Source organism: Solanum lycopersicum, chromosome 2 (assembly GCF_036512215.1).
Source record: "Solanum lycopersicum chromosome 2, SLM_r2.1".
In the NCBI taxonomy this organism is placed as follows: domain Eukaryota; kingdom Viridiplantae; phylum Streptophyta; class Magnoliopsida; order Solanales; family Solanaceae; genus Solanum; species Solanum lycopersicum.
The window spans coordinates 55,746,606-55,758,181 of NC_090801.1; the positions used below are offsets into that span (position 1 = coordinate 55,746,606).

The 11,576-nt window shown below is 29.6% G+C and overlaps 2 protein-coding genes across 7 annotated transcripts; both read left to right on the top strand.

Annotated features, from left to right (window-relative positions):
* Positions 1-2,509: 2,509 nt before the first annotated feature.
* LOC101265799 (protein LSD1) lies at positions 2,510-7,764 on the top strand. 6 transcript variants are annotated; one of them, XM_010318672.3, is made up of 8 exons: positions 2,510-2,927; positions 3,388-3,466; positions 3,630-3,743; positions 4,112-4,222; positions 5,603-5,715; positions 7,034-7,111; positions 7,205-7,276; positions 7,383-7,764. In XM_010318672.3, exons 3-8 carry the CDS (start codon positions 3,632-3,634, stop codon positions 7,419-7,421), a joined length of 525 nt encoding a protein of 174 aa, XP_010316974.1. In that variant the 5' UTR covers positions 2,510-2,927; positions 3,388-3,466; positions 3,630-3,631; the 3' UTR covers positions 7,422-7,764. The 6 variants fall into 6 exon arrangements, with proteins under 6 accessions (XP_010316974.1, XP_025885110.1, XP_010316975.1 ...); XM_026029325.2 differs by having other exon boundaries at positions 2,670-2,927; positions 3,385-3,466; XM_010318673.4 differs by having other exon boundaries at positions 2,916-2,988.
* Positions 7,765-8,590: 826 nt separating this feature from the next.
* On the top strand, positions 8,591-10,213 carry LOC101264693 (CASP-like protein 1B2). Its single transcript, XM_004233131.5, has 3 exons — positions 8,591-8,874; positions 9,668-9,791; positions 9,868-10,213. Exons 1-3 carry the CDS (start codon positions 8,651-8,653, stop codon positions 10,105-10,107), a joined length of 588 nt encoding a protein of 195 aa, XP_004233179.1. The 5' UTR covers positions 8,591-8,650; the 3' UTR covers positions 10,108-10,213.
* The last annotated feature ends 1,363 nt before the right edge of the window (positions 10,214-11,576 follow it).

Sequence of the window (11,576 nt, forward strand, 5' to 3'; positions counted from 1 at the left end):
CGTTGTGGCACCCCTGACCTCCAAATTTTAGATCCGCCTCTGCTTTTAACTTATAAAGAAAAGATAATTATTCTTTTTTTCATTTTATACTCAACATTAATTGACTTAAGAAAGAAAGACATAAAGTTCATTCAACAAATTCGATTTATTGTAACTATTGGTCTCTTCCCATTTATTGTTATTATTACCCTTCTTCATAATTTAATTTGTCCAATATTTTTGAAATATATTTATTTCTTTCATTTAAAACTTTTATTGTATCAAATAAAAGATATTTGTTTTTCATTTTATACTCAACTATAATTGAGCCGAGAAAGAAAGACATAAAATATATTCAACGAATGCAATTTATGTGTAAGTTTCAATCTCTTATTTATCGTTGAAATAACTTTATACCCATTCCGTTAAGAAAGTCATCAAACGCATTCAACGAATGCGATTTATGTGTAAGTTTAAGTTTTTTCTTATTTATTGTTGAAATTACGTTATTACCCTTTTTGTCTAATATTATTTGTCCAATATTTTTGAAACATATTTATTTCTTTGATTTTATACTTTTATTATACCGATAAAAATATTTTTCATCTTAGACTCAACACTAAATGAGTTTAAAAAAAGGACATAAAACGCATTCAACGAATGCGATGAATGCGATTTATGTGTAAGTTTCAATCTCTTTTCATTTATCATTGAAATTATGTTATTACCTCTTCTGTTAAGAAAGGCATAAAACACATTCAAAAAATGCAAAATATGTGTAAGTTTTAGTCTCTTCCCATTTATTATTGAAATTATGTTATTACCCCTTCAGTTTAATACTTTTTGTCCAAAATTTTTTAAATATATTTATTTCTTTTATTTAATACTTTCATTATATCAAGAAAAGATAATTATTTTTTTCATTTTATACTTAACATTAATTGAGTTGAGAAATAAAAACATAAGACGCTTTCAACGAATGTAATATATGTGTAAATTTAAGTCTATTTTCATTTATTATTGAAATTACGTTATTATTCATTGCATTTAATTTTAATTTGTTTAACATTTTATATTTATATATATATCGGGGGCGTAGCTACCCTTTGGTGGACACTCTTTGTTAGAAAATTAAGCCGTATTAATAAGTAAAATAACAATTTAAATGGTTAAATAATATATTTTAGACACCCTTAAAAAACAATAAAAATTTCTAGCTTAGTGATTTTAATTGTTCAACTCTTACTAAGTTATTTTCAAGTTGCGGTGTGCAGATTCGATTCCCGTTATTTGACTTTTATTTTTTCTTTTCATTAAACACTTTTATAAAGTTTGAAAATAAGTATTTAATTTAAATTTAATAAGCAAAATCTATTTTTTTTCTTTTCATTGAAAATTTAAATAAAATTTAAAAGAAATTATTTAATTTAAAGTTAATAAGCAAATTTTATTTATTTATTTCATAATGCTACTAAAAGTGAAAATACTTTATATAAATTCTCTTTTAATATAACTCATTTGATTCTATTTTTTATTTTTCATTTCTCGTTGTTGGTCATCAGAGGTTTGTGAAATCTTGGAGTATAAAAGTGATTTTACTCTAAACTAAAATATCTTTTTTTTTGTTCGTTCACTCTTATGAGATAGATAAACGTAAACATTAAAGCTAAATTAGTATGTACTTTGATTTCAAAAATTTTGGTATATTTTAATTTTAAAAAATAATAATTAATATTTTGTAGTTTGATTTACAAAATTTAAAGACACTCATTTTTTAAATTATTTTTACGAGCTATAAAATTTTTAAATATCCTTCATAAAATTTTTAGCTAAGCTATTAATATATATATATTTATAATGTAATTTTACGACAAAAAATATCCAGTGTGACTGTAGACGAGGTACATATTTAAATGATAAATGAATTCTAGAATCAACTATTAAGAATTCTTATGGGATGACTAGAATACATATGATTAATCTTTAATAGAAAATTTTATGACAAATCTTGTGATTAAAATAATCTATCGTCATAATTTTTTTCTCTGTTGACAAAATCTCATCACTCGGTTCTATCTCTCTTTAATTTTTTAAATATTTATTTTTACGTAGAAATCTTTGATGTCAACAAAAGGAAAAATTATTAGAAAATATAAGTTAACGCGTTTGGATAAAATTTGACAAATAAATTTCAAAATTTACAGGAATACTCTCTGTTCCTTATTCAAAAGCCTTCTTCTTATTTAAAAAAAAAAAATAATAACTGTATTTTTAATTAATATTTATATTCTCTCATTTCAATTCATTTATTTTATTTTTATTTTAACACAATTTTTTTAAAAAATAACATTATTTTTTTCGAATCTCATTTCAATCTAATGCAGCGTAGCAATAGCAAAGTAAAAAACTTTGACTAGCTATGAACAAATATTCTTTTAAATTATGTGAATTGCGTATAAAATTAAATATGTAATTTTAATAGATAATATATTTAACTTCTATACATCACATATTAATTTCGGTAAAACATATATACGCATTATACCTTATCTAAAAATAGCTTCAGTTATAATTTTGCAATTTTAAATATATCATATAAAATTATAATTAAAAAATTATTTTATAAAAAATAAAATAAAATAAATAAATTGAAAGCGGAAGAATTTATTTTATTTTATTTTATTCGTAGACAGGTCAAAAGACATTTATTCCCAATATTTAACAAGAAGAAAAAAGGAGATGTAAGAAAAATATCCAAAAACCAATCTTTTGAAATCTTGAATTTACCCAATTTCTGTCGGAATTTTCGCTCAGATTTCCATTTGAATTCCAACCCATTTTCAGATAATCTCAAGTACCCTTCACTGTATATTTTTTTTTTTTCGTGTGTGGGGATATATATATTATAATAGAGGGGTACCCTATCTTCCAGATTTGTTCATTGACTGGTAAGAAGATTGCTTTTTTTTTCTTTATCCAATTTCTTGGGGGGTTTTCCCTTTTAATTTGGTAGGCTAAACATGATATTTTTTTTTACTTTTCAATCATGTTTGTGATGGGTGTAATTGATTGTGGATAAATTTTGGTTGGTGGGTAGGAAGAATTTGGGGCAAGGGCTCTCGTTTTGGTTAGCTCTAGAAATTACCTAGCTTTTTCTTCCTCTGCTGAGATTTGAACCTGGTTGATGAGCCACACTCATGGTTATGGGTGTTTGATTAAACAATTTTTTTTGTAAGATTTGTGTTTGACCCGTCTTAGCATGAAAAACTTGATATAGGAATTTTTCTTGTGTGTATAATCTGTGAATCCTGAGAAAAAAGATTGTAGCTTCAACCATTGGATGAATAATTATGAAAGGAACTTTCTTGAAGAAAAGTATTTATTGTTCTCTTTCATTTTGTCAAGCAGGAAGAATAAATTTACCTCACAGATCGGCAGAAATTAGCTCTTCTACCTCAGACGACTCGATATTCAAACAGATTGAAAGGTGAAACCTTTTTGTCTCAACAGAGATTGTTAAGACGAAGTTCATTGTTTCATGATGGACTTTTAGATTTATTACAATCTTGAGAACTGTAACTCAAAGATCATTTTGCAATTTAGTTTGTGAGCTTGCCATTACTATTTGGTTAATGTTTTTTGTTCGACAGATATGCAGAGTCAGTTGATGTGCAGTGGGTGCAGGACAATGCTTCTTTATCCCAGAGGAGCTTCTAATGTCTGCTGTGCAGTGTGCAATGCACTCACCCCTGTCCCACCACCTGGTATCTGTGCTTTTCTTGATTCTGATGTGGTTATAAGTACTTTTTTTTTTCTTTCAAATTTGTGTGGCTGATTTTTGGATTATGGCCCCCTTCCATGTTGATTACAAGTGTTGTTGCTAGAAGATTGTTGTTAGGAAAGAAAATTAGTGCACTTAAAAACATTTTGAGTATCTAATAGTAACGCTATGCTTGATGCTGACATGGTAAATAAAGCCATAAAGTGGGCTAGGTTTGGGGAGGCTTGGTGTATAGATCTGTTTGGATTGAGATGTAGTATTGTTTGTTGTTTTGCCTTGACATGGATTGAAGCGTAGTTGTTATTGTGTTCTGTTACTCGAAGGTGTTGCTTAAATTTTGATCTTTCTCAGGAATGGAAATGGCTCAATTGATATGTGGAGGCTGTCGTACATTACTTATGCATCCACGTGGAGCGAACAGTGTGAGATGCTCCTGCTGTCATACGGTGAACCTTGTCCCAGGTACAGTTTATAACATCCCTTCCCTTGATTTCGGAGACTAATGTTTGTCTGGTTATGAAAATCTAGTGTCTCTTTGCTGGAATGAAATGTTTCCTTCATTTGAACAGAATATGAATCTAACTTTTGATATTATCCACTTAAGCTTGACCTTCGGTTGTTTTCATTTATCATATGAGATCTTTTTCCTACATATTCATCAAAAGTTTATCATATGAGATCTCAAATTGAGATACCAGCATTTTTATTCTTGTATTACATCAGAAAAATCTGTTGGAAGAGTAACATTACTTTGATGATCTAACTATGTAATACATAAGTGAACATTTCGGTATGGTTGTGTTTTTAGTTGAACTATGTTATGACTTATGAGTTTAGAGTGTGGTCCCAGCTGAAATTCACAACTTTCGAGCACTTCAAGCTTTTGCCTGGGGGAAGGGAGCTGTATAAATTTATGTCTTTGTCAGACTTGGTGGAATATGGTTATGGGATCACCAAAAAGCTTCATTATTGTATGTTTGTGTTATGTTTTTTCCTATTGATGCTCAATTTATCAGAAGTTTTGCCTGACAGATAGGTGTAAGTCCAATTGATTTCTCTTGAGTGTGGTTATTCCTCGAAAATAATAACCTGATCTGGTGCTCTTTGTAAACTAGTAGCCAGTCACATAAGATATAGATATCTGCTGTTTAATCTTCTTATCAGCTTTACTTTTTGGTCATATCTGCTTCATTTTGCAGCACATCTGTAATTTGCAAACAGAACTTAGTTATGACTGGTAATTGGTGGATTTAACTTGGTGTATACATTTTTCTCCAAGCACATGTTCTTAAATGTCATTGACTAGTCTGTTCCTATGTGTCTTTTTTGGTTTTAAGAAGATATTACTGGAATCTATGCATGAGTAACCAGAGTGGGTGTATATTGAATTGTTCTCTTTCCTTTCCAATCTCAAAAGTTTTCTTTCCCCCTAGGTCTTCTATCTTGTTTATAGTGCTGGGAATATATTTTTTCATTCTTCCCTTGGTCAGAAGCTACATTATTTGAAGTTGGATGGTGGTCCTGAAGGCAACAACATTTGTAGGTTGACCATTCCAAGAAGTAAGAAATGTAGTGTCACAATGCTGATTGGGCACTAATGTTATGTGCAAAATCAGGTGCCTTTTACTAGAGCTAAGCGGTAAAGACAGATGTTTAAGATGAGATAGTAACTCATTGAATTTTAAGGGGACTATACCTGAATCATTTGCATGTTCTATCTTTCACTAGAATTTAATAGGGTAAAGAGCTACATGAATTGTTTGTGTTTGAGGATTTGTACATTCGATAGAGCTTAGGTTTCTTGTTACCTGGATGACATATAATTGTGCTGTCGATCTTCAGGTCCAAACCAGTTTGCTCATGTCTACTGCGGGAACTGCCGTATGATGCTGATGTATCCATGTGGAGCTCCATCGGTTAAATGTGCAGTATGCCATTATATTACCAATGTTAATGTGAGTATGATGATTCATTTTTCTTTTTGATCTTTGGTAAAAATTTTAGCTGATGCTTGGTCCATATAGTTAAAGAAGTAAAATAACAAAGAGGAATGAATTTTAAGATTGTGCTTTTGGTAATGAGAATTCTATTTTGTGCGTAATATAATATTTACTTACTTTGTTAGGATCAGAGAATAGCCAACTACCATATTGTCTTAGTTTAATTACAATTTAAAGTGAGAATATATATCAACTTGACTGTAAATAAGTGATAAAATGAGTGTATGAAAGACTTGTCTTGCATGCATTGGTTGGTGTAAACACCAGTGCGGGTAAGTTTTTTTATTTTGTTGCTCAAGGGTGATGCAAATCAATCAAAATGACAATGTTGAGCCTTTTATGTAAATAGTAAGATTTATGATATTAGAATGATCGGAATTGAAGAAGATAAGAAGGGAATAATTAGCACAGTGAACATGTTGTTGTTGATGCTTCAAAATAGCCAATTCCCGAGTCATTGTTACTCATGGAGAATTGTTGGGTTTGTCTCTGTTTAAGCTGCTCTTCTCTGGTTCTTCCTTCTCCACTTAATAGTCTGAACCTATAGGAATCAGTAGATTATAGCGATTAGCCTTGCTTCATATCATGGATTGTAAAGCAAGTAAATTAAATTGAAAATCGTCAGCACATTTCGAGGACTTTCACATAAAGCAAAGTGTTAAGAGTGGTTTAATCCTTATGAAAGTTTAACGGAGAAGGCTTATGTTGGAAGGTAAGTTTATCTTGAGCTTTTGATATCAGCATCATCAGCCCACTTAAATACAAACTTATTTTGAACTTTTAGTTGCAAATTTTAGAAGTTATTGATATCACAGATTGTGGAAAAAGAAGGGGTAAGTGGGTGAGTGAGGAAGCAAAATAAGGTCTTTTGGTTACTAGTCCATTGCTTATGTTATTTGCGTATGTATCGGAATACAACAAGAATATGCTCAGTGTAATCCCATAAGTGGAATCTGGTTAGTGTATACACAGCCTTACCCTTACATTCCGAAGGTAGAGAAGTTGTTTTTGATAGACCTTGACTCAAGTAAAGCATATCGAAATCAGTAAGAAAAGGAAATGCAGTAGTGAAGAAGCCATGTAGAAAATAATGGAGAAAAGAAACAAATAATATGATAACTAAAAGAAGGAAACAACAGGTACTAGTAGAATTGAAGAATAAGATAGTAGGAGAGTAATAATAATAATATTGATAAGAGAGACTAGACAACATGCGTACATGAATATGATAAGGAATTTCAGTTTTCATGTGTTTATATGTATTTTTTTGCAGGCAGGAGATGGAAGAGCCCATGCACCTTTGAACCCTCCTAACGGCACTGCTACTACTGCTTCAGGATCCTCTTCAACTGTGAGTTCATAAGTCTGCCGCATGTTCTTTTCTTACTTACTAGGTTCTAAATTGACTAAATTGATTTCTGAAATATGTTCATATCTGCTTTAGGCCAAGGCTCGTTCACAAAATCAAACTGTTGTCGTCCAAAACCCAATGTCTGTCGATGAGAGTGGCAAGTTGGTAAGTTTGTTTCCAACATGATTAACCTCCTTTCATTTATATCTTTTGGCTTCTTCACTCTCAAGTTATCCACCTTATCATTAACGATACCATTTTACATTTCTAGGTGAGTAATGTAGTTGTTGGTGTAACAACAACATCATAGCTCGTCTGCTAAACTTGCTGTTCGTGGACAACAATTGAGAGTTTTGCTCGCAACAATTGGAAAGAGGAGAATAAAGACAGCCGCTGCATATAAATATGGTAGTGTTTAGTGTTAATACTACAACCATACCCCTGTTTTTCTTTTGTTAACATTTTGATATTATGATTGTGGGGTGATTGAAGCTACTACTACTAGTGTTGTGACTATTTGGAGTCTGTAATTGATAACTACGCGTTAGATTTGTGGCGTGCTATGCCCAAAGTCATAAGTGAAGAATGTTATTATGTACCTTATATGCCATATTATTGTATATGACTGTATACCGTGAACCTTACTGCCTAAACACCTTGCTTTTGAGAGGCGAATTCAGGATCTAGAGACTAGAGTTAGTGAGCTTTGAATGAGTGCGGTTTTTATTAGATGTATGCATCTTTTCCCTTGTGCATGTGTGTAATGGCACCTGCAGACTTGTCTGGAATTTGTCTCCAATTGTTATGAATATGATATGGTTTTCTTCAAGAGAAATCTCACTTCGTATAAAATCATAATTGTAAGAGGGCAAGAAATCTCATTTCCTTATTTGCCTCTGCCCCTCGAAAGTAGTCTCTGGTTAAAATACGAGAACGAAAAGGAGGGGGCGGGGGTAGTAGTAATTTTTCTTTTTTTAAATTCCTTCTTCCTCCTCCCTATATGTCTTCCTTTTATTCCCAACTACTTTGCCCTTTGGTATCTTCTTTAAGTTGAAAACTTGTTTATACAACTCAATATATATATATATAATAGCATGATTTTGTTCAACAACAAAAGTAATATGGTACAACACTTCTCACAAGGTCCAAGAGTAACTTTATTTTGAAAAAAAATTTACTTTCATAATCACCTTACAAGTATATTCGGTGGGTGAGTCAGAATTTTTATCAAGCAGATTCAATATGAAAAAGTAAACACGCAAAGAATTATTAGGGGTTTTAACGTTTACTACATATATATAAAAGATAATTTTAACTATATATAAATAGTATTAACTTTTCATTAAACGAGGCACGGATGAACCCCTAGTCCCTATCTAGCTCAGACACACTGCATATACCTACTTAGAAGATTATGTCTAAACTTGTTGCATACTTCATACAAAAATCTTCCTTTTTCCCACCAACTGATTAACCTAATTTGATGACTCTTTCTATATAAAGTGTCAGTAGGATGAAAAACAAAACATATAATACAAAATGGCTCAAGAAGGAAATGGACAAAAAATAGATGTGGCTAAGTCTAAGGTATACTATAATTGGGTGATGCCATTGTTGAGGTTATTGGCATTTGGTGCAACAATTTCAGCAACATTAGTTATGGCACTTAACAACCAAAAGAAAACTATTGTTGTTGCCACTATTGGTACCACTCCTATTCAAGCTACTCTCAATGCTAAGTTCCAACATACTCCAGCTTTTGTGTAAGCCCTTTCTACTTCTTTTTTTTTTATAGTATATAACTGTGGTGTTTGAGTAAGTTTATGGGTATTTTGATTGATCTTATGAGGTACTTTGTTATTTTCTACTAGCATAAATGTATCGAGCAACTTTGTCCATTAAGATTTTGGACAAATGATAAAGAAATGATCACCTTGTGTATACCAGGTCACCATACTACTAGAAACAATGGTTTTTTTCCGTCACAAATTCAGTGAAAGAATTGCATTATAGAACCTTATTTTCCTATTGATTTCTCATTGAATCAGCTAGTTGAAAAATGCATGGTGGAAAACAGATTCTCACTGAAATAGTAAAAAAAATATTCTAATTTTTTGCATATGAAAACATTACTCCCTCCACATATTAGTTGATCATTTTACTAAATACAGGTGATTATTTTACTAAATCAAGAAAGTATTACTTAAATTTTTCCAATTACCCTTGTAATTACTTCTTTTTTAAAAGTGTCACCTTTGTCTGTAAAATTTCCGAGAATTTTTTTAAGAGGTGAATTAGTAAAATTATCTTTTTATTTTTAATTTCTTAATATACATGTTAAAAGGAAAGTGATCAATCAATATAAGACACATGAAATACTATTTTTTCTTTTCTCATCATTTCAGCCAAGATTTAATCCAATAATAAGAAATCACATAGTGTATAAAAATGTTATTTGTCTTATATATGTGCTTTGTTAATCTATCGATTAAAAAAAATTCAACGTTATTTTTTCTCTTAAATATACATTTGAAAACGATTTTTCTGTGAACGCAGGTTCTTTGTTATAGCAAACGGACTAGTTAGTCTCCATAACCTCCTCATGCTAGCATTTTGTTTTATTGGAAATAAATATGATTACAAGGGACTACGATTTTATGTAATTGGAATCCTAGACATGGTAATTAATTAATTAATTAATTAATTACTCTTTTTTTTCAATTAATATTATTAATTAATCTCTTGTATTATGAAAGATAAATGTGGCATTAATCTCTGGTGGAGCAAGTTCAGCAGCATTTATGGGACAACTTGGTAGGAATGGAAATTCTCATGCAAGATGGAATAAAATTTGTGATAAATTTTATACATTTTGTAACCATGGTGAAGGAGCTATTATTGCTTCTTTTATTGGTTTGCTCTTAATGATAATTACTACTGCAATTAATATAATTAAGCTTAAAAACATCAATAATTGTGCCATTAATATTCCTTAATCAAGAATATCCTAATTGTCATTTCATTTTTTTTTTCTCAAACTTGTATGGTTTTCGATTGTTGTATTGTAATGTCCTCTTAATGTAATGTTCATTTTAATGATAATTTTCGTATTGGCTTTAATGCATTAATTCCCCCACCCCCACCCCCCCCAAAAAAAAACAAAAAAAAAATGTATATATGTAAGTTTAATTTATGATATCGATATTATAAAGAAATTCTTATGTTATCATGTTTTTAAAATATTATAAGGTTTTCTTTTATATATATATATATATATATATATATATATATATATATATATATATGATTTTCAAGAGGTTCATATTTAAAGTAATCATTTTGATAGCAAAATTAACGTACAATATGTGTGTCGGTTTCAAGATATACAATTCATTATTCTTCCTCTTTGTATAATTTTATACTTACTAAATTTGTTAAAATGACCTAGTTTTTTATAGTTGATATAGGAAAAAAGGTACTATGAGTTATTTTTTGTTAATATAAAATATAAAACAAACATAAAAGGTGGAAAAAGTGAAAGAAGAAAATACAACAGATAACATATTGACGTCACATCATATTATCATCACGTCACTAAAATATAACGAAGCTATGTAGTTGAATAATTAATTTTAATAAACGTCAAAGTAAATGAATCGACAAAGATAATTATTTTGCATTGAAAAACATTTTTAAAAAAATTTCTTTTTCTTTTGATCAAATAGTCGAGCTAATTGTTTTAACTTTTAGTTGTTCTTTACGAGGTAAAACTATTGTTTTTTTTTTTGCTTTTTAATTCTAAAAAAATAACTTTTAATCAATGAAAGAAAACTTCAAAAAAAATATTACACGAAAATATAATCGTTCCCATTCAACGTGTTGATGTATATCCTCAAATCTTAAATATTACATAATTGTATAATAGATGATTAGAAGCTATAATTCTAACATTTTAAAATTCTAATTATCTAGCAAATTTATACCGCGATTAATTTGAATTTGTATTAATAAAATTAATTAACACCATTGTACTCACTTTTTTATTTTTTAACAGACTAACATAGTACCTAAAGTTAATTCTAAAAATAGAAAACAAAAACAAAAAAGTACTTTAAATGGGTTATAGAAGTGCCACGTCATTAGATTCAAGCTCCAAAGTGGGTCCACTTGAAATAGTACTTTATTGGGCCCCATCTGATACTGACCCATTGGTTAATTCTTGTCACAAACCGTGTGCGAACGTGGGTTCACTTCCAATACTAAATTTATATCGCGATTAATTTAAATTTGTATTAATAAAATTAATTAAAGGAAAAAATAATACATATCATGATCTTTATATGCTTAAAATGGATTTGATTTCATTTGATCGAATATAATATAAAAAAATGCTACCTACAAATTCTAAAAGAAATTATTATACAAAAATATAAAAGTAAAAATACGTGCAAAGTTTTTCGATAAA

Excerpts from the sequence above, each read along its gene's own strand:
- LOC101265799 (XM_010318672.3), top strand. The coding sequence starts at position 3,632 with ATGCAGAGTCAGTTGATGTGCAGTGGGTGCAGGACAATGCTTCTTTAT. Across the intron at positions 4,223-5,602 it reads TACGGTGAACCTTGTCCCAG|GTCCAAACCAGTTTGCTCAT; the intron begins GTACAGTTTATA and ends GTCGATCTTCAG. Across the intron at positions 7,112-7,204 it reads CTTCAGGATCCTCTTCAACT|GCCAAGGCTCGTTCACAAAA; the intron begins GTGAGTTCATAA and ends TATCTGCTTTAG.
- LOC101264693 (XM_004233131.5), top strand. The coding sequence starts at position 8,651 with ATGGCTCAAGAAGGAAATGGACAAAAAATAGATGTGGCTAAGTCTAAG. Across the intron at positions 8,875-9,667 it reads CAACATACTCCAGCTTTTGT|GTTCTTTGTTATAGCAAACG; the intron begins GTAAGCCCTTTC and ends CTGTGAACGCAG. Across the intron at positions 9,792-9,867 it reads TAATTGGAATCCTAGACATG|ATAAATGTGGCATTAATCTC; the intron begins GTAATTAATTAA and ends GTATTATGAAAG.